Source organism: Caenorhabditis briggsae, assembly GCF_000004555.2.
Source record: "Caenorhabditis briggsae complete genome, chrI, whole genome shotgun sequence".
In the NCBI taxonomy this organism is placed as follows: Eukaryota; Metazoa; Nematoda; class Chromadorea; order Rhabditida; family Rhabditidae; genus Caenorhabditis; species Caenorhabditis briggsae.
The window spans coordinates 4,077,914-4,098,567 of record NC_013489.2 but is presented as its reverse complement, the minus strand read 5'-3'; the positions used below and the strand labels follow the sequence as shown (position 1 = coordinate 4,098,567).

Sequence of the window (20,654 nt, the reverse complement as noted above, 5' to 3'; positions counted from 1 at the left end):
AAGTTGTTCAATTCGTAGAATTTATTGGAAACTAGACTCACTTTGTGCAAGGTTTTGTGACCACACGATGGACAAAACTCCTTCGTCATAACGCTAGTAGTTGTGAAGCACGTCCGGCATCGAAGAACAAAAGATTTAAGCTTGCGAATTCGGTATCCGGACAACGAGACCAAACTGAGATTCATTGCAAGAAGAACGTTTTGAAGAGCGAAATCGGTAGTCAGACATCCAACGATCATATTCTCTTCAATCTCAAACGCTCCTAATTTCTTCAGTGTCTTTTNTATATTATCTTCGGTAATCCAACCCTNGTNGTCCGGACAATAACTTAATCACACACAAAACACTATTTTTCAGGGTCCGAGAAATTATGGAAACGAACTTGGTCACATTAGAGCAGTCCATTTTACGAGCACGGCCCAGAACAGAACATCAACATAATCGAACCAATACGGAATCTAACTACGCGAATTGGAATTCTGTAACCAACTGAACACGCTCACTCGCATTCAGTTGCTAACAGCGTTCCGATTCGGGAGATTTACTTTCGTTCTCGCGTTCGAATTCCTCGTATCACAATAATTTTTTTTCTGTCTGCGGATCGACAAGTTCTGCAGGAGCTGAGTTAAAACATTAGAATCTTACTTGACGAATGTTCATCTGCCGAATTTCGTTAAACATGGCAACATCAGGAAGAAACTTCATCTGAAAAGTATACTTGGTAACTATTACAATCCCTTTTCAGCATTATAGATATGCAACCGGAAAAATCACCGGGAATATAAAAATCTTTGAAGAAAATAAAAAATGAGATCCTTTAATTATAACATGATGTATGGAAGGATAAATAACAGATGGTGAATGTGATTCGAATAAATTATGTTACAATATATAGGTTTTGAAAATGAAGAAGTATCATTCCGCTGGGCACAGTCCCAAGAAATCGTCCATGAGTGTACCGATCGCGAAGATGTCGTTAGCATCAACACGGGTTCCGATCAGCTTCACGCGGATTTCATCGTCATTCCGGATGACTGTGGCTTCGTCATTAGTCTTGTAGCACGGTTTCTCGCTGTTTGGATCGAACTCCATGTCCGGTGGAATACAATGACGACTGATGAAGCATGAGAGCGGACCAATGTCGCAGAAGATTCCAACCTTGTTGACTTGCGTAACGACACCATCCACAACCTGTCCTTTGAACGGACGGAAAACGATAGCTTTGTATCGTACTGGATAAATAACGAATCCACGTCCTGGTTGGATGAGGCCGTGTCCGATTGTGTCGATTGTAGTGACAGCGATGACAAATCCATACTTTCCTGTGCAAGTCCCTTCGACTTCGTTGAAAAGTTTCGCCTTGATAGTCTCATTCAAGTTGGGACCGAAGTATTTTGGGTGAAGACAGACTTCATGGTCCAGTGACAAGTGGAAGAACATCTGAAATGTACATTTTTGTGAACAAATTGGGAGAAAAACGATAGACGAATGACAACAGAACGATAGACGAATGACAACATCTCGACCGAATAATATTAACATTTTTCTTACACGACACTCAAGCCATAGTCGTTTTCAAAGTGCGTCAACAGACCGTTGGCGCGTTTTCGCATCATTGCCAACAACCTCCTAGCTGTCCACTATAGACAAACACAAGTTCTCGTTTCAAACAGAATTGTCTGCTGAGCTCAACAGTTTTTACACTTATGTACACATTATCTGCCGGGATTTGGGAGAAGTTTTTCAAGAAAAAAGACTATTATGTGGTTATTGTTGGACTAGACAACTCTGGGAAAACGGTAGGTTTATCACAACACATGATGATTCCATATCAGGAAAATAACTGCAGACATTCTTGGAGCAAACTAAATCTCATTTCGTGAAAGATTATGGTGTTTTGAATCCGTCGAAAATCACAGCAACCGTTGGGTTAAATAGTGAGTTTCAAAAATAAGACTATCAGAGCTTCTAGTAGCTAGATGTGTTTTTCCAGCCGGAAAGGTTGAGCTGAACAATACGTGTCTTCACTTCTGGGATCTCGGCGGACAAGAAAGTTTACGAGAACTTTGGGCTACATACTACGACGATGCAAACGCTTTGATTTTTGTTGTAGATGCCACAAGAAGTGACTTGTTTCCAACAGTCGCTTCACAATTCAGTCAGTTTAAAAAAATCTTCGGGGAACTTTCAAAATAGTGAATTTCAGAAGAAGTTATGTCAAATGAAATTGTACAAAATCTACCAGTTTTAGTTGCAGTAAACAAAAGTGAAATGGAAGGATCAGCAGCTGCTGCGGAGGTGAGTAATAAGGGAGAAATCAAGTTATTATGACTTTATAAGAAATCTCGTTCGGAACTGTGGAAGAGAAAACCTGATGGCCGCAGAAAATGAAGTTTTAGGTTACGGTTGTTTTCGTTACGGGACCGTTGGCCACGCCCACAAGTTTTTCTTCTTCACAGCTCATAAATTTTATACGAGTATAATAATAAAATCATTCAAATTTGTTCCGTTTTATACAATAAGATTCTTTTTTTAGGTTCGGATGTTGCTGGAAGATGATAATCATCGGTCTGATCTGGCTGTGTTACCCGTTTCGGCACTCGAAGGAACTAATATCGAAAGATGTGTTCATTGGATTGTTCGTTCATTAGCCAGTCAACCATTGTATCTCTAGATTATTCGGGTAGTGTACATAATGCATAGAACTATATTCCCTCTGTCAATTGTTTCCTGTGATCATTTTCAACTAACCATCCCTTCTCCATGTTTTAATACGGTTTCAGCTGCTGATCTGACCAGAAATTACATTTTTATTCATCATTCTAATTAGGGGGTTGATCCTTCAAAAATAACGAGCATAAATAAATATTTGTCAATCAAAAAACATATACACATTCGAAATACTTGAATTAGAAAGCTGTGGTACTGGGAATATGAGATGAAGAAAAATGGAATGGCACCGCGTTTGCTGGTAATAGAGATCTGCAAAATTAGAGACGATCGGGAAAGTCAGGTTATCAGGAAAATCGTGAAAATTGCTGGTTAGAATGTAAAATTGTTTAAACTGGTGTCAATGTGTGAATAGGGTCAAGAAGAGAACTATCAATAATTTGGGTTGGATCGGCGGCAAGAGACGTTGCAGAGTTCCGACGTTGTTGTGGAGTGATTGCCCATTTAAATCTTTCGGCGAGAGTTCCATTGCCACTGAGCAAGTAAATGACGGCAAATACCGGAATAGCAAGAACAGAGATCAAACGAAGAAACCATCCTTAAATTTAGATATTCGATTGTGAAAAACAAATTTTTATTCAAAACGTTGAATACCGTAAAATCTAGAAGTCCAAAAAAATAACAAAAAACTTCTGATATTATGATAAACAATTTATCAGTTGACCACTTTTTAAAATTTCTCCCAGGAACCGAGAAAAATTGGCTCAAAGTTAACAGTTAGTGGGCCCTTCAAATACAGGTTTTCCGGTATCTGGTTTCACGTCGTAGCTGGATTTTAAAAAAATGGACTCACCCAAAATCACACTCCACCATGGGAAAGTGTAGGTAGCCATTTGAATCGGTTTGAAAGAACTGTTATATACGGTCATTACGAAGATCAACTGAAAATTTTGAATTTACATCTAGACAAGAACTTTTTTTCGAAAACTTACACTGATGAAAACTGGTGAGCAGGTCCAACAAACACGCCAATAGATGCCTGGATAGAATCCCAACATTGCACGAATATCCTTTGAGAATTGGTCAACTCCGTAGAACCAACAAACAGCGATCATCTCACAAGTAACAATGAAAAGAACAGACAAGGAGACTCCGTACTCATCCAAGAATGGAATTACAAATTGACCACCCTGTCAAGTGAAATATGTAATATTAGAGAGAAGTTAATGAAATTCTTACATAGCTGATAGCCGGGAAGCTGAGGAAGTAGTAAATGATGCAAATCACAAGCACAAACCACTTTCGATTTTTCGTTAAAAACCGAGATTCGTCGCAAAATCCAGTGATAAAAGCTTCGATTCCGGCGAAAGTAGAATCAATTCCAAGAGTGATTAGCATTATAAAGAAGATTAGAGACCAGAAACAACTGTAATCCATAGTGGCGAGAGCTTGTGGATAAACAATGAAGATGAGAGATGCATCATGTTCACCAACAACCTACAAATCAGATTACGATTCGTAATTAGTATGGTTTAGAATTTTCGAATTGAAATTCTAGTGGGGCTACGGTGATTACCTCATTAATTGGTCGATTCGTCAACAAAGACATGTACCCAAGAGTGGAAAAAACAACACATCCTGAGAAGAATGAAGTGGCACAATTGATGATGGATGTTGTTACAGCATCGCTGAAGATAGATAAGTGAAAAGCTCAGTAAATTTTTTGAAATACCGATAACAGTTATTATTAAAATCATTGTAACTGCTGAGTGCTAGAAGAACTCCAAATCCAGGTCCAAGAGAAAAGAAGATTTGAGTGGCAGCTGCAGACCAAACAGCTGGGTCCTTCAGTTTTTCAAAATCGGGTGTGATATAATAATAGAGACCGTTTTGAGCACCAGGAAGAAGAAGTCCTCTAACCAAAAGAATCGATAAAATCACATATGGAGCAGTAGCAGTGACCCAAACAATCTTTCCAGAAGACTGTGGTCCTTTCCAGAGAGCAAAATAAACCATGGTGAAAACAGCCAAAAGACAAACAGCCATTGAAGTTTTCACACCTCCAAGATCATCGAAGCCTGTGGACTTTTGAACTTCCAAGACGTTGTACCTATAAGTATAAAATGATTTATAACAAATCGAAACAAGCTTTACAAGTAATATTCCTCCGATGGAGTGCTTAACCGAGTTCCGTTTCGAGAGATTGTAACATTGAGATCATCCGAACATCTTGGTGTGTTCCATGGATTACCACATGATGCCCAGGGAACTTCAGAATCCCAAATTTTCTGAAAAATCTCATTTTGAAATTAAAATTGATGTAGTTTTGAAATTGCATACTGAAAGAGATACGATCGCAAAATAGACAGCTTGAGCAATAATCGCATTGTAGAAAATGGCTATGAATGTACAGATACAACATATTCCATATCCGATTCCTGAAATTCGTTTTTGAATAACTATAAAACACTAATTGTTTACCTCGAAACAACGGACAGACTTTTCTCCAGATTCCAATACATCCAGCACGATGAAATTGTCCCAGGACAAGTTCCATATAAAACATTGGCAGTCCTCCGATCATTAACATTATGAAGTATGGAATCAGAAAAGCACCACCACCATGTTTATAGCAGACAGAGGGGAATCTGAATATAAGAAATATGTGTTAGGTTTTCAACATTTCAGCGTATGAAGGAAAAATCTGAATGATTAAAAATGTTCAGACCAACTACCGAAAACACTCTATTAAAAGGCCATTCGGACCGTCCCCTTTGAGTTCATATATCTCTGTTTCTGTGACAGATATAAAAAAGTGCTTAACTAACAAAATGATTAACTTAATTTCAAATATATTTTGTTAGTTAACAACTTCTTGATATATTTTACATGAACCGAGATATATTGACTCAAAGTTCGCGGTTTGACTTTCTATTAAAGTGTTTACGATGTCCTAGTTTTTTTCTGGAAAGACTTATCTTAAACAATTTTTCATAACGGAAAACAAGGTTTTCCATTATAAAAATTACCATTATTAAAATTACCATTCGAGATTTAATTTCTCAGATAAGTTAAGCTAGCATTTAATACTGATTGTAATAATTCGGAATTGGAAGGCTTTGAGTAGGAAAATATCAATAGGAAAGCATTTATCCAATTCGAAAATGTTAAGCCTATGAAAAAAAAAATCTAAATAGATTTTTCCATTCCACAGTAAATATGTACTAGCTTTCGTTCTTGATTTCTCCGTATGTGAAAACCTGTCAAATCTGAACTACCGAATTTCCTCTAATAGAATCCCACCTAATCCGTCAAATTTTAGAGTAATTATCTCGATTCCTGTAAAAGATATAAAAAATTTGCCATCTGACAAAACATTGGTGATTTAATGATTAATAGTTTGTCAGTTGACAAATGTTTGATATCTTTCACAGGAACATAGATAATTGAGCTCAAAGTTGACGGGTTTGATGCGCATCTACTGCAGGGAATACGGTATCCGTTTCAACGAGCCTATAGAAAGTGCAGTTGCGGCCAAAAAAAAACACCGAGATTATTTAGCTCCAACCCATCGCATATGTAATGTACCTTCCCAATCTTTTTGTTAGTAAACTTGAGAACTCACCTCCAAATGTTACCCAAATCCACGGCATACCCGACAACAGCTAACAGAAACTCCATTTTAGTTGCCCATTTATCTCTAACCATAGAACTCCTCCTTCTCAATGCTGCAACTCGCCCTTCTTTTGTTGGAGTCAGACCTCCTAATGCTGCGATCGGCTCATTTGGATCAATGCTGTGGGAATTAGAAACTGTGAGAGTAAGAGGTTTATCAACAACTGGTAACGGCATGTATTCGGCTGCTGTTGGAGCTGAAAAACACTAAAATCAGGACAGGAGTTTCGAATTAATTTTACCTTTTACACTCATAGATCTACTGACCCGCCGCGATTCCGGCGCGGATAGCATACTTGCTGCTCCGCTGGACAGCTCAGCTGAAAAGAAAAATGAGGTAGGATTTTGGGGGTTAGAATATGTGAAGGACACAAAAAATGAGGGGTGAGAAAGACTTGTTTTTTTGTTTGTATATCATTTGGGAGATACATTTCCAATTCTTTCTTACTAGTTGCTATGTTTTCTCCAAAGAGAAAAAAAACCAAAAGAAATCTGATAGGATAGCCGCATATAACTAACTGAATTCTTGATTACTACGGTAGAGGGTGGATAGAGAAATGAGATTGAGATTGAGCACGTCTGCAGAAATGAAATAAGAGTGTCAATGATTGCATATTCTTTGAAATCTGTATTAGAAGGGCCGCTCTAATGGAAGAAGGGTTTGAAAAAAGAGGTGGCCCCCAGATATGTCCGGAATGAATTGTTTGAGAAACGGAATCCGGAATAAAATAATTTTCTCCGAATCCGGACAAATAATAATTTCACGGAATCCGGAATCCGGAATGAAATTAATTTTCCGAAATCCGGAATTTCGAGTTCTCTAAATGGGCAGAAAAGTTCAAAAAACACATATCGTGCTATATTTTTCCTTTTTAGTAGCGGAAGTTCAAATAAGTCAAAGAACTCTTGCAAATTAACAAATATGTTGGAAATCCGGAAAAAAAACATTTTCGGAATATGGAATCAGGACAAATTAAAATTTTCCGGAATCCGGACAAAAATATTTTTTTAATCCGGAATGAAAAAAACACGGAATCCGGAATTCGGAATCCGGAATACGGAATCCGGAATCCGGAATCCGGACATCTCTGGTGGGCCACTGAAATAAAGTGGTCCCTTTCAAAATATTCCAGAAATTTGTTGAAAAACTTCTTTTTGTTCAAAGACTTTCTCAATTTTGGTGAACTTGATAGATTTTCATAAAGTCTGAACAAAAATTCACCGTATTTTTAATGTAAATTTTCGGAAAGAAATGACCGGAAGAATAGAAGAGCTCTCTCTAATTGAAGGGCCATGTAATAGAGGGGTTTTCCGGAGATATCTTGGAGCAATAGAAGGGCCTTCTAATACAGGTTTTACGGTAAGTCAGATAGTTTGGAGTGTTTTTTGTGTCTTTTTTTTATTTACGCATCCTGTTTTTACCCATAAAGTTCAACATGAATGAATATTTCTCTATTGCAATTGCCCTTTTCAAAACGTTACCTGATATACAATCAAGAATAGGAAGTTCATCGGCAAATAAAATAGATTCAGAAGGAACAATCATCACGACTAGAATCAGAATCTGGAGCGTAATGTGAAAATGGAAATGAAGAAAAAGGGAGGAGAAATGGAAGAAGACAGGATGATTAAAGAGGTGAGGAAATGAGTGAAATCTTTCATTTTCTGCAGAAAAAAACGCCGAGCTGACAGGCAACCGGAAGCGAGTAGACAGAGCTTTTCTGGAGAGACTCATTTCAGTTTTTTTTTCTTTCTCGATTCTTCGATTCTTTCTTTTCTTGGTGATTTCGAGGAATAACATATGGAATGACTGCGTGGGAATGTGTTGAATATGAAAGATCAAGGATCACTCTGAAGATAATAAGATGCCCGAAATCGGAAAGTAGACAGATGGAGATGTTGGAAAAAAGTGTTCTTTTTGGTTTCCAAGGGCAATTATTCGAAAACGAGACTTCCTTTTTTATGAGATGAGTCGAAACTGACTTGAGCTAATGGACTCACAGTGAACTCATTTCTTTTTTAGGCAATTCTTTCTCTTTGTCTTCTAGACACAATATGCTGACTTCATTGAAAAAACCAATTCTCAAAAGTGAGAAATTAGGAAAGTTTTAAGGAGTTTTTTTTAAATATGAATACCTGTGTATTGGGCTTACATTCAAAAATATGAAAAACAAGCTTCAAGAAAATTAACGAGATCTCATTTTTGTTTTTTTTTTTCGAAATCAGAATCTCAGGATGTCGGAAACCACAACTTCTCATAAGTGAATACCTAAAGTGAAGTTCTAAAATTAGAGTTTCCAATATCAAAGGTTTTATTCAGAATACCTTAAAACCTCTAATAGAAGGGCCCCCACCCTGACAACTTTGAGCCCACATAACTCGCTTCCTGTGAAAGATATCAAAAAAATTGTCATTTGATATAATGTCGCTGATATTATGATAAACATTTTATCAGATGACCGCTTTTTGATATCTTTCACAGGAAGGGAGATATATGGGCTGAAAGTTATCAGGGCGGGGGTTATTCTATTACAGATATTACAGTATACGGTAAATAAACCATATTTTCTGGATCTCGGTATTTCGGGAAGTGTACCTTTAATAGGAGGCTAACATTAAAAATTTCCGTACATTTTCAGTGCAAAATAATCCAGAAATTCCACAATTTCACAGAAATTTGTTGAAACGCTCTTTTTCCAGAAACTGAATTTTTTTTGAAACTGAACTCTTTTTCCAGAAACCGGATTGGCCTTGGAACAATAGAAGGGCCGGTTGAAGTCATACGGTCCAGTTTAATTTTCCCATCTCTATCATATTCCAATATTCCCATTTTTTCTTGAATTGGAAGTTTCAAGAGAAGAACGTTGAAGAAGGATATATTACTAGCTGTATTTGATAGAAGGACATTCTTATTTTAGCTTTGGAAAATAATTAAAACTTTGACCAGTTTCAATCAAGAACGTTCTAGAATAATCTACAAAGAAAAAATACTCAATTTCAGTATAGTCACCATTTTCTTCAAACTTTTTTGGTAATTTCAAATACTTACCTTGTAGCTGTTGGTGCTGTTTTCTTCGAACCGAATGCCAACGCAACATTCTGGAACTTGTCGAATCGTTTCTTCGAAGTTCTCTTCTTTTTAAACTGATGCCAATTACCTTAAAAAAAACAATCATAAAGTGATTTTGTATAAAAAAAGAAGACTGGATTCATATAGATGACCTAGACACCAAACGAATCAAATGCAAAAAGATGTAGTTCAAAAAAGAGAAAAATGAGATGCGAGATTAATAAAGAAACTGAGAATTGTATCCATGGAACCGTTTCTCATTATAATACATCCGAATGGAAACGCTTTCCCAGCTTTTTGTGGTTTTCACATTCTGAGAAAACATGTGAGAGAATTGATAAAACAAGAGTGGGCATATGAGAAAGGGATATCTGATTGACGTGTGTTTTTGGGTGATAGAGAGAGGGTGATACAGAGTGCGCAGGCGGTTGTTCCCACGCCTACTGTACTACTACAAACCCCCATTCGTTTCCTCTATTTTTATAGACCCATGTGACATTCATGTATTTAAGATCTTTTTGTTTTGTTTTCTTACACTATTTTTGGAACTTTTCACTCTTGACCAACTGTTCCACAAAGTGCTAAGTGGTATTAAAATTGGAAGCAACAGGGAAATGGAAAACAGGACAAATAAGAAACAAAAAAGAAGATACAGGGCCCATTTTAATAAAATTAAGAGCGTACTGTCAAATTTTCTAAGCATCTTATGATTTTTGGTTATTTTGTGAGACTATTTTTAAAGTTGCTCATTGATATGTTGAAATAAACAACTTGGTTTGTACTTTTCCGATTGTTGTGAGATAGCAGTTTTGATTTTTATTTTAGCCAATATTCTTAAAGTTAGTGAAAGTATACAGTATTTAATCTAGGTCTGTTGTAAAACCTCCAAAATTTTTTAAGTGATTGGAAACTTGGCAGCACGAGCTCCAGACTCATGAAAATGGTCAAAATGACCGAAAATCTACCGAAAAATACGTTTTCGTATATCTTATTCACCGGTTCTGTATGTGGTTCTCAACAGGTATGATGTTTGTCCCTATCTCGCAAAAGTAATACATTTTCTTCTGAATCTTAAACCGTAGATTCGAAAATGGCTGCAACTTAATGGTATTTCTTACATTTGTTTTGTCGTTTATAGCAATGTTATTTCAAATTTTCGATTTTAAAAGTAGTTTTATTTTGTGAATTGGGCTGCGGGCAGACTTTGATCCAAGACTGGGCAGAAGTTGGGCAATAGTCAAACGGCGCGCAGAGGGGCAAAGGCTGGGCAGACGCTGGGTAGAAGCTCAGGAGGTTGCGATGATGCAGCATTTTTTAACGTTTTAAACATACTTTTCATACGTTTTCTTTGAATTTTCTTACGATTATCTCTAAATTTTTTAAATACTGTCAGTTTCTTATCTTTTTTTCAGTTTTCAACGAAGGAACAGGAGGATGTGTGGAATCGGGCCAAGCGAACAAAAAACGAGAAGAATTGGTGAGTATAGAGAAGGATGAGTTTTGTTATGTTTCATTTTGAGAGATGGAATATCAGTTGGCAAGAGGAGAACTCTACAAAATCCCATCAGAAGAATCCCACCCAGGAGTATGATTTTTTTTTCTAAATTAGGGTTCACATTGAGTCAATTTTCTTCCCACCGATGCGGATTCGGATGATGAGTTTGTCAAAGGATTGCCGTACCCATACGAGGAAGCTTGCAAAGAAATAGTTCGACGTCGAAAATCTTACGAGTCAGCCGACAAGCTCATTCGTCATGCAATTCATGCGGCATTGTGAGTTTCTAGAAACCTTTTCTATGAAAACTAGATCTTTTCCAGGCAACTTCTTCGAACTTATCACTTTGACCAACAGAATGGGATTCTCGTAAATTGCAAGGTGAGAGTACTCATACTCTTTACGTCAAAACTAAACTTCCATGTTTTTGCAGAAACGATCGGAATGCTCCACTCATCTGACAGGAAGCAGTACAAATCGAAGCTCGGAGTTGAAGATACCGATAGCTAGGAGGCAAAGATATACATAATTATCGTTGATCGAATTGTTTTTTCTATCATTTTTACTTTTTCTGTTTTCTTTTTCTGTTTTTCACCCTTTTCTGTTACTTCTTTTAACTCCTTACATAAAATGAATGCTGTTTAGCAAAGCTAGCAAATCTTGAAGAAGGAGAACAGCGGGAAGGGAGGGGCCAGAGCGGACTGTCTACAAGTGTGCAGACGCTGGGCAGAATCTACCCTAAAGCTGGGCAGTGTTTGACCTATGAAATGCTAGAAGTTGCCTGGAGTTGGGACAAAGGCTGCCCAGAGTTGGGGAAGAAGTTGCCCACATTTACCGAGTATTCAACCAAAACTTTGCGATAAATTCATTTTCAGATGCCGAATAAAATCTGATTTTTCTGAATTTATATTTCACAAGTGTACTTTATCTTCAAAAAGTTTTTCAAGACCTAAAGATTTTTTTCAAATAAATAAAAGCTCTGTCAACACAAAACGTTCTCAAAGCATGACAGGAGTAGTTTTTATTGAGAGGTTTAACCATAAACATTGATTACTGTAAATTTCTTTTATAGATCAGATGAGACTGCTTTTGATTAGCTGCGGTGAACAATCTAATAGAAGGCAACCCTATACAGTTGTTCTTATGTCCACCCATGTTTAGGGTCATAACTTGAGGTAACGGCCTATTTCTTTTGAAAATCGAATTTGGGACAACAAACTACATCTTGTGGTCAATTTTTGTAATGAAACCTTGAAAACTACCCGAGTTAACTGGAAAAGAAGCCTATACGTCCACTTCAAAGATCAGTAGATCACGACCTCCAGCGAAGACGGAGGTGTCCAATTTTGATTCTTCCTTCTTGGATAAGGGCTTGGAAAAGAGAAAAGTGAAATGGAAGATGTAAAAAAGGGATTTATTAAAAAACAATTTTAAATATAGATATTCCTGACCATGTAAACAAAAATTATGAAAAATGACAATTTTCAAAAGTGTACTGATTAGCCAGACTTTCGTCTGTTGATCCCTTTCGCCACGTAGAGGCTCAGTACATGAAAGGGAAAATGGGTTTTCACTGGGGGAAAACACCAACACAAAACCCCTGTTTCCGAGGAGACTGTTTTCTAATTTTCAATAGTTCTTTTTCACTGCTAAAAAGCAATACGATCGCTATTTATTGTTTTTGTTCATTTGTTTCTTTTTTCTTCGATTGAGTCTTTTGCAAAAGGGGGAACGTTCAGTGAAAATGATTTCACCTAGCCATGAACCACCAAACATGACGACCCTGAGGGCCTTTTAGTACTTTATTCGCATCCGACAAATCGAAGGAAAAAAGTAAATGAAACAATAAACAGCTTACGCAGAGAGCTTCAGGGCAGTCAAAAAGTGCTAGTGAAAATTATCAAACTAATTCAAACAGTGAGATTTCTCAAAGGATTGTTTTTTCAATACATGGAATTTTTCAACGTGGGCAGAGGTAGGGGGCCTGACCTAATATTGATTGATTTAAAGGTTTATTGCATAACGTGTGAAAAGTTAAAAAAAAAGAAATTTGAATGTAGATTTGGATTGAATGTAGATATTAGGTCAGGCCCCTACCTATGCCCACGTTGAAAAAATTCCATGTATTGAAAAAAAAAACAATCCTTTGAGAAATCCCACTTTTTGAATTAGTTTGATAATTTTCCCTAGCACTTTCTGACTGCCCTGAAGCTCCCTGCGTAAGCTGTCTATTGTTTCATTTACTTTTTTCTTTCAATTGGTCGGATGCGAATAAAGTACTAAAAGGCCCTCTGGGTCGTCATGTTTGGTGGTTCATGGCTAGGTGAAACCATTTTCACTGAACGTTCCCCCTTTTGCAAAAGACTCAATCGAAGAAAAAAGAAACAAATGAACAAAAACAATAAATAGCGATCGTATAGCTTTTTAGCAGTGAAGAAGAACAATTAGAAATTAGAAAACTGTCTCCTCGGAGACAGTGGTTCTTTGTTGGTGTTTTCCCCCAGTGAAAACCCATTTTCCCTTTCATGTACTGAGCCTCTACGTGGCGAAAGGGATCAAATCAACAGACGGAAGTCTGGCTAATCAGTACACTTTTGAAACTTGTCGTTTTTCCTAATTTTTGGTTAAATGTTCAGGAATATTTATATTTGAAATTATTTTTCAATAAATCCCTTTTTTTACACCTTCCATTTCACTTTTCTCTTTTCCAAGCCCTTACCCAAGAAGGAAGAATCAAAATTGGACTCCTCCGTCTTCGCTGGAGGTCGTGATCTACTGATCTTTGGAGTGGACGTATAAACTTGCAACTTGTAAAAGTCATATTTTCAGACTTTTCCAGATAACTCGGGTAGTTTTCAAGGTTTCATTACTTGTCCACAAGATGGAATTTGTTGTCCCGAATCCGATTTTCAAAAAATTAGGCAGATAACTCTAACAGCTCTCAAGTTATGACCCTAAACATGGGTTGGCGTAAGAACCTGCAAAAAATTTTTATCAGTTGACTTATTTTTGATATCTTCCACAGGAATTGAGATTATTGAGCTCAAAGTTAATGATTTGGGTATTATTCTATTAAAGGAAATACGATATTTATGTTAAATTTTCCTGAACCCGATAGAATTTATTTTTGAAAAAAGTCAACGTCCTAAATCGAAACTTTGAACTTTATGATTCACGAAAATTCATTTAAAAAGTGCAAAAATAAAGTGCGTGTCTAGATTTGGTATAATTGCTCGGATGATATTTTTTTTTCTGGTTCGTTAACTATTTGACATAGTTGTCTCTTTGATGAAATTGAATTCATGTCAGTCTTCTCTTTCCGGAATATTAACACGAGAATTTAGAGAATGACCACCCAAAAATTGATAGATAGAAAAAAACTAGCAAACGACAGCCAGATTGAAAAAAAATTCAAACAGAGATTAGGATAGAATGAGTATAAAAATGTAACGTTGATAAGTGCAAAAACGGAAAAGAAGAGATGAAGACCTGGCGAAGAATTGAATGAATGGGAAGACTCTCTCAATTATTAATCACCTTATTTCGATAAGTGCTATAAGAAAAAGGGGTGGTGTGGGGGCGAGTAGTTGACTAATCTCGGAAATGGGAAGAAGAATACATTAGTAATTCTTCGTAAAAAGAAGGAAAAAATCAAGAAACTTTATTATAAAAGAATCACATAATAAAGATAAAATCCGTAATTTGTGAAAGAATGGCAGGGATCGAAGATACAAAAATTTTACAAGTGTTTTTTTTTCAAAGAAATTTGTTCACATCGGCAGTCGTTCGTTGAATTTTTCCTCGTGGATTTGTTCTGAAAATTTACGGGATTAAAATTTCGATTTGAATCGGATTTGGGATGGATAAGGGCATAACTAAAGGGAAAAGGCGAGAAGGAATTATTGCACAACTCTAATTTGCTTCACAAGAAATTACGATTAATTCAAGATATATATTTTTCTGGTAATTTGGTGGAAGTGGCCGGAGGTCCCACAACGATAATTACAGTAACCTATAAAAAGTTCATTTAATTTTCTCAATTTAAGTGCGTTTCCAGTCAATTTTCTCTCTATCAAAAGTTTGAAACTGCCGTACTTTTTTAGGCAAATGGACAGAAAACTCGACGAAAAGCAGTGAAAAACGAGAGAATAAATTCTCAAAAACTGAACAATTTTTAGGTTAGGGTAGTTTTCGTTGTGGGACCTTTTGTGCCAGAATGAATTTTGTGCCAAAAGTACACAAAAGTTTTGTAATAATTCACTGACCAACAATATCATTAACTACATGAAGCTCCTTTCCACGTGGCACTATATCCACTATATGATTGGAAGCAGGCTGAAAATTCGAAAAGTGAATTAGGGATACTAGAGAAGGATATATTTACATGGTCAGCTGGAACTTCCCCCCTCATAATTGCTTCTCGAATCAGCACGGTGTTGTGGATATTCTGAAACAAATTTGTGTTCTGAACAAAAAAAATCTCACAGTAATTACCTTAAGATGTCGCACGACATGTGAATTTTTTGTAAAACCCTTGCCGCACACACTACAAATGTACGGCCGCTCCCCACTATGTGTTTTTTCATGATGCCTTCTAGCCGACGCAGAAGCGAAATGTTTTCCACATTCCCATTGACAAACGAATGGTCGTTCTCCAGTATGCAACCTCATATGGGTTTTCAGCGCTCCTTTCTGTGTGAACTCTCGAATACAATAGAGACATCGAAAGGGTCGGACACCGAGGTGTGCCCGTCGATGTTCGTCCAACTTAGATTGAAACTGAAAACCGATAGTATCGTTTCGAAATCTGCATATGTCTCACACCTTGAATGTTCTTGGGCATTGATCACATTGATATCTATCCATTTTTCCAGAGCGATCACCGTCGGGGTCATAAGAACTGTCTTCTACTGTATCTGCCTGAAAGTGAAGGACTCTAAGAAAATTCATAAATTCTCGTAAACGTACAGAAACAGGCAAATTTCTTCGCGAAGCACTAACCACCACATTGTCTATCAATTTATCCATTCTTCTAGTACGGATGTATTTTAACTGCTGAAAATATGATACGGAGAAGTCAGATAATCCTAAAAAGAAAATCTCACATAGCTGCTCGTTGTGCGCATAGTTCCTTGCTGAGATAGATCATCGTCTAATATGTAATTCGAATCATCATGAGCACCAATAAAGACTGGATTTCCAAGTTCATCAACGTAATCATCGTCTTCATCATCTTCGATTAATTCTGAAAAATGAAGAAATTTTTTTAAATGTGAAAACAGGCATGTATAAGTATTTACCTTCAACATTTTCATCGTCCTCCAAAACTCCGAAATCGTCATCGTCAGGTGATCGATGGCCGACGAGGTCCTAAGAAATATATTGCTGTCATATTTAATGTTTAAAAAAAACCAACTTCATATTGGTCACTCTGAGAAGGCAGCAACATTATTTGAGCTGAATCAGACTGCATCTAAAACACGATTTTTTAATGAAAGCATTGCAAAACAACTTACCATTGGGTCCATATGGCTGAGTTGAGAGTTCGAATCTTGTTGCGAATTCTCAATCATTTCTATCGCGATAGATTCGGCAACCATTTTTCGAAATCGGTTCTCATCATCTAAATTTCGCTTGAATTCGACTGTCTGAAAAAAAATTTGAATGCGTTTTAGTTAAATTTTTCCGATTAAATGTCGCGAAACACTCACCGTTACTTCACTGTGATTCTGAGCAAAATGCTCCAGTAAATTGATGGCACTGAGAGCTGGGAAATCACAGTGAGCACATTTGAATGGGAAAGCTTGTAAATGTCGGCTCCAAATATGGCTCTCTAGATGTTCCATGGTTTCTGAAAATATTCAATATTATAATTCATTTTTGCTCAAATATCATAAATACTTACGTTCTTCAACTGTGCATTCGCAACATCTGAATACAATTGGATAACCTATCATTTGCTCTGTAATTCCAAAAACAAACTTATTGAATTTACACCGACAAAAAGTGAAAAAAAATCGTTGAAAAAAGAAATTATTTTGCCTGGCCGAGGATTTTGCGGAGGGGGGAAAACTAGTCCGCGGGCATTTTTGAGTTGCAATTGCAGGAGTTGAAGCAATGTGTGTGTGTCTCATCAGTCAACTTTACACAGCGAATTGACCTCGTTTTGCGATAAGAAGAACAAAATAAAATTTATAAGAGTTGGGGAATAATCCCTAATGTCGTGGGGCATCCTTATAGCTAGCATAACAGTTCATTTGATTCTTATATATTCAATTTTCGATGTTTATTATACAAGTCCCTTGGTCCATGGAATACCACCACAGTCTATCAACAGTCAGGATTTCCCAGCTAAGCGAGTCTTCGTTATTTCAGCAGGTAAATAAACTTATTTATAGAGTTGTTAAATATTTTGATTTTCATTACAGATGGATTACGATATGACACATTCAACAAGTATCCGGAAATGTCACCATATCTCCATTCAATAATGAACAACAGGAAAGTGAGTCAATTTCAAATATCCCAGACTTCATTTTACTAATTTAAATTCAGGGAATCTATGGTCTGTCCCGATCACATGTTCCAACAGAATCACGTCCAGGACATGTAGCCATTTTTGCTGGAATTACTGAAGATATCAGCGCAGTTGCAAAAGGGTGGAAAAAGAATCCAGTACAATTTGACGCGTTTTCAATCTATCATCAAATAGTTGGATGTGGGGCAGTCCAGACATTGTTAACCTATTTGATGACCTTCCCAATGCAGTTTCATATTCATACTCAGCTGATGAAGAAGACTTCGCTGCGGCAGATGCTTCCAATCTGGACAAGTGGGTTTTTGACAAATTCGAGGTAAGATTATTAAATAAATAAGGCATTGAAAGTTGTTTAAAAAACTTATTTTATCAGGATTTTATGGCATCTGCTAAAACAAATGAGGAACTGAAAGCAAAGTTAAACAAACCAAAAAGTGTATTCTTTTTACATCTTCTTGGTATTGATACAAATGGACACGGGAACAAACCTAGATCAACTCAGTATATCCAGAACATCAAAGGTTCAACCCGAGTTTCGATTGAATGCTTACTTATTTGTTTCAGTGGTCGATGAAGGTGTTGAGAAAGTTCAAAAAATCGTGGATGACTTTTTCCAAGATCAGAATACCGCTTGGCTTTTCACATCGGATCATGGAATGACAGATTGGGGATCGCATGGTGCTGGAAGTGATGATGAAGTGCTGACCCCGTTCGTTGCTTGGGGTGCTGGAATAAAAAAGGGAGGCCAAAAATTAGACATTCAACAGATTGATTTGGCTCCTCTGATTTCTTCTCTGATTGGCTGTCCGATTCCTGTGAATTCAATGGGCATACTACCAGTTCAAATGATGGATTCTCGAAGTTCTAGTTACCAGTTCAAAGCTATCGAGGCCAATTTTAGACAGGTTTGAACTTATTCTCCATTGATCCACTAACACGAATTATTTCAGCTGAAAGAGCAGATAATCTTTCTGAGAAACGCAAAATCGAATAGATTATGGTTCCATCAGTTCGATAAATTCGGAGACAAAGCAATGGAGTCTCTTCAAAACACATTGATCAGCCTGGGACGAGATCGTCGATTTTCAGCGGCTACATCACTGTTTGCAGATAATGCTTATTTAATGAAAGAAGCTATTGTTTTTTATCACCGATATGATCGACAAATGCTTGGAGCAGCTGTCAGTTGCAGTTTCATTGCTTGGATTGCTCTGGTTATCTCATTCCTTAATAGGTGAGAAAATTCCGAATAATCCAAAAACAGTTATAAATATTTTTCAGCTCCAGCCAGCGGATTAGCTACACTCTACTCGTTCCACATCGAGTGTTTGTCACTCCTTTTCTCTGTTCTATTGCATTTTCCATCTACTGCTCATTGAGCTTTTCGCAGACTGTGTATATTATCCTTCCCATTTACCTGATATCCATACTGGAAAATCATTCTGGACTGATGAAATATGCCAGGGAACGTTCAGTTACTTTCTTCGCACAGCCTGATTGGTTGAATAAGTTGGTTTCAAAAGAACTATTCGCCAAACCCTTTCTGACATGTATTGGATTTAGTGAGTTTTTGGCTAAATCATTCTTTCAAACAATTTCAACCATTTCAGTCATAACAGTTGGCATCTTTGTCTTAACTTTTGTAGACCGTGCATTTCTAGCAGCTGTATTTGTTCTTCTAATGTTTCTACCTCAATTCTATTCTGATGCGATTGTTTCCTATTGGTAAGAGCCAAACCAGCCTGAATGGTTAACCACTTTCGTTGAAGGTCTAAAACGTGGATGTTGACTTGCTTGATCCTATGCATCTTCCCATTTCTACCGGCAGTTGGTGTTTCCACCCAACTCCCTCTCTGCATTCTTTCTCCACTAATAACAGCCGCAATATGTCATCGTCTTTCACGACGGCCGTGTTTAGCACGACTTCAGGAATTACTCAAAATTATGGTTTATGTTCATTCAACCGTTGCTGTTTTTCTTGCAGTTGTGAACTACGGTTTCGACAAAGTAAGCTCAGCCACCAGTTATTTTTTAATCATTAGCTTTTCAGCCTCCTTCAATTGCCCGATGGGTCTCATGGGTCTCAATTCCGCTATCTCTCGTTGCCCCTTCTCTTCTTTCTGGACCTTATATTCTTGATCGATTAGTTGCGTATTCTCTTTGTTTTTATGTAAGTCTGAAACTACATTTGCTCTGAAATACAGTACTATTCAGGTCCCATATACGTTGCTATCCATCTCATACGAATCGATGTTTGTAATAGTATTTCTGTTTCTATTAGCCATGTTCGTTCGTTTCGAGTTCGGCCATCTCTCGGATGTGGAACTGTTTCAACTTAAAATTGATTCAACCAAAGGTAAGAAATTTCGAAATTGTGCTTATTGCTACAATAAGGTATTCTTTCAGTAGCCACTGGTGGGTATGTTGAAGTGCGAAGGACTGTCGTCTGTGTTTCTTTCGTCCTTTGCACTCTGTTTGGGACTGGAAATTTCGCTTCAATCAACTCATTCAACCCTTCCACACTGAATTTATTTATTTCTGTGTTTAGTCCTTTTATCATGGCAATACTCTTGATTCTAAAACTTCTGATTCCGATTCTTCTGGTGTCATCTGCATTTGCTTCTATCATCCGATTTGATCCTGAATCGATTCAAAGATTGTGCTGCTTCTCATTAATATTCACAGACTTCATGTCGATGGTGGGAAATGGTTTTAATCCGTTTTTTGAAAACCATCTTATTTCAGTGTTTCTTCCACCAACTTAAAGATGATGGCAGCTGGCTGGACATTGGAATGAGCATATCCCAGTTCATTGTTTCGATGTGTATTTCTCTGGCTCTATTGGTGCTCTTGTCCATATCCAGCCATTTAATGGCATTCGATTTACTTAGAAAAGCAGCTACGCCTCGATTGTCACAAGAAATCGAATCTGTCAACAGGAGTTTACTATCAGACGATGAAGCTGCATGAATCAATCAGTCATTTATCTTTTCTTGTTAATTGTTCATTGTTCTCCGTGATTCCTAATTCGTGTGATAACTTCTCTGTGCCTTTCTCATGTTCGTTTATATTATTCTTGTGCAAAAAAAATGGAGTTGTGGCCGAATTTTCACACAAGTTAGGCCACCGTATTTCAAGGAGAATTTTCGAAAACACAGCCGGCAGGCGAGGGCTACCGTAACCCAACAATAAATATTTTCGCAAAA

General features: G+C 37.1%; 7 protein-coding genes across 7 annotated transcripts in view; 3 read left to right on the top strand and 4 right to left on the bottom strand.

The window, feature by feature from the left end:
- The window catches only part of CBG04194, a gene marked incomplete at both ends in the record, with an annotated part of 2,152 nt that extends 1,447 nt beyond the window's left edge, over positions 1-705 (bottom strand). The window contains one exon of the mRNA XM_002639517.1: positions 646-705. Coding sequence (XP_002639563.1) covers positions 646-705 — 60 coding nt within the window. The remainder of the gene's footprint in view (positions 1-645) is intronic.
- A 210-nt stretch (positions 706-915) lies between these two features.
- Positions 916-1,440, bottom strand: Cbr-rpb-7 (the record flags this gene model as incomplete). Its single annotated transcript, XM_045243564.1, has 1 exon — positions 916-1,440. The coding sequence occupies one exon, from the start codon at positions 1,438-1,440 to the stop codon at positions 916-918; it is 525 nt and encodes a 174-aa protein (XP_045092609.1).
- Positions 1,441-1,706: 266 nt separating this feature from the next.
- CBG04196 lies at positions 1,707-2,674 on the top strand (the record flags this gene model as incomplete). Its single annotated transcript, XM_002639519.1, has 5 exons — positions 1,707-1,799; positions 1,850-1,937; positions 1,994-2,158; positions 2,207-2,298; positions 2,537-2,674. 5 exons carry the CDS (start codon positions 1,707-1,709, stop codon positions 2,672-2,674), a joined length of 576 nt encoding a protein of 191 aa, XP_002639565.1.
- A 385-nt stretch (positions 2,675-3,059) lies between these two features.
- Positions 3,060-9,443, bottom strand: Cbr-mod-5 (the record flags this gene model as incomplete). Its single annotated transcript, XM_002639520.1, has 12 exons — positions 3,060-3,268; positions 3,524-3,611; positions 3,663-3,860; positions 3,910-4,167; positions 4,247-4,358; positions 4,403-4,780; positions 4,825-4,958; positions 5,011-5,108; positions 5,152-5,318; positions 6,296-6,542; positions 6,588-6,665; positions 9,395-9,443. The coding sequence occupies 12 exons, from the start codon at positions 9,441-9,443 to the stop codon at positions 3,060-3,062; spliced, it is 2,016 nt and encodes a 671-aa protein (XP_002639566.1).
- A 1,406-nt stretch (positions 9,444-10,849) lies between these two features.
- On the top strand, positions 10,850-11,439 carry CBG04198 (the record flags this gene model as incomplete). The annotated part of the gene is made up of 4 exons (XM_002639521.1): positions 10,850-10,892; positions 11,038-11,188; positions 11,234-11,291; positions 11,344-11,439. 4 exons carry the CDS (start codon positions 10,850-10,852, stop codon positions 11,437-11,439), a joined length of 348 nt encoding a protein of 115 aa, XP_002639567.1.
- A 3,241-nt stretch (positions 11,440-14,680) lies between these two features.
- On the bottom strand, positions 14,681-16,867 carry CBG04199 (the record flags this gene model as incomplete). Its single annotated transcript, XM_045243543.1, has 12 exons — positions 14,681-14,724; positions 15,176-15,245; positions 15,295-15,357; positions 15,405-15,689; positions 15,735-15,830; positions 15,879-15,965; positions 16,016-16,155; positions 16,211-16,280; positions 16,327-16,383; positions 16,427-16,558; positions 16,622-16,761; positions 16,816-16,867. The coding sequence occupies 12 exons, from the start codon at positions 16,865-16,867 to the stop codon at positions 14,681-14,683; spliced, it is 1,236 nt and encodes a 411-aa protein (XP_045092610.1).
- A 261-nt stretch (positions 16,868-17,128) lies between these two features.
- On the top strand, positions 17,129-20,418 carry CBG04200 (the record flags this gene model as incomplete). Its single annotated transcript, XM_045243537.1, has 11 exons — positions 17,129-17,288; positions 17,339-17,415; positions 17,466-17,764; positions 17,960-18,353; positions 18,399-18,682; positions 18,730-19,173; positions 19,218-19,455; positions 19,499-19,618; positions 19,663-19,804; positions 19,855-20,147; positions 20,194-20,418. 11 exons carry the CDS (start codon positions 17,129-17,131, stop codon positions 20,416-20,418), a joined length of 2,676 nt encoding a protein of 891 aa, XP_045092611.1.
- Between the last annotated feature and the right edge of the window lie 236 nt (positions 20,419-20,654).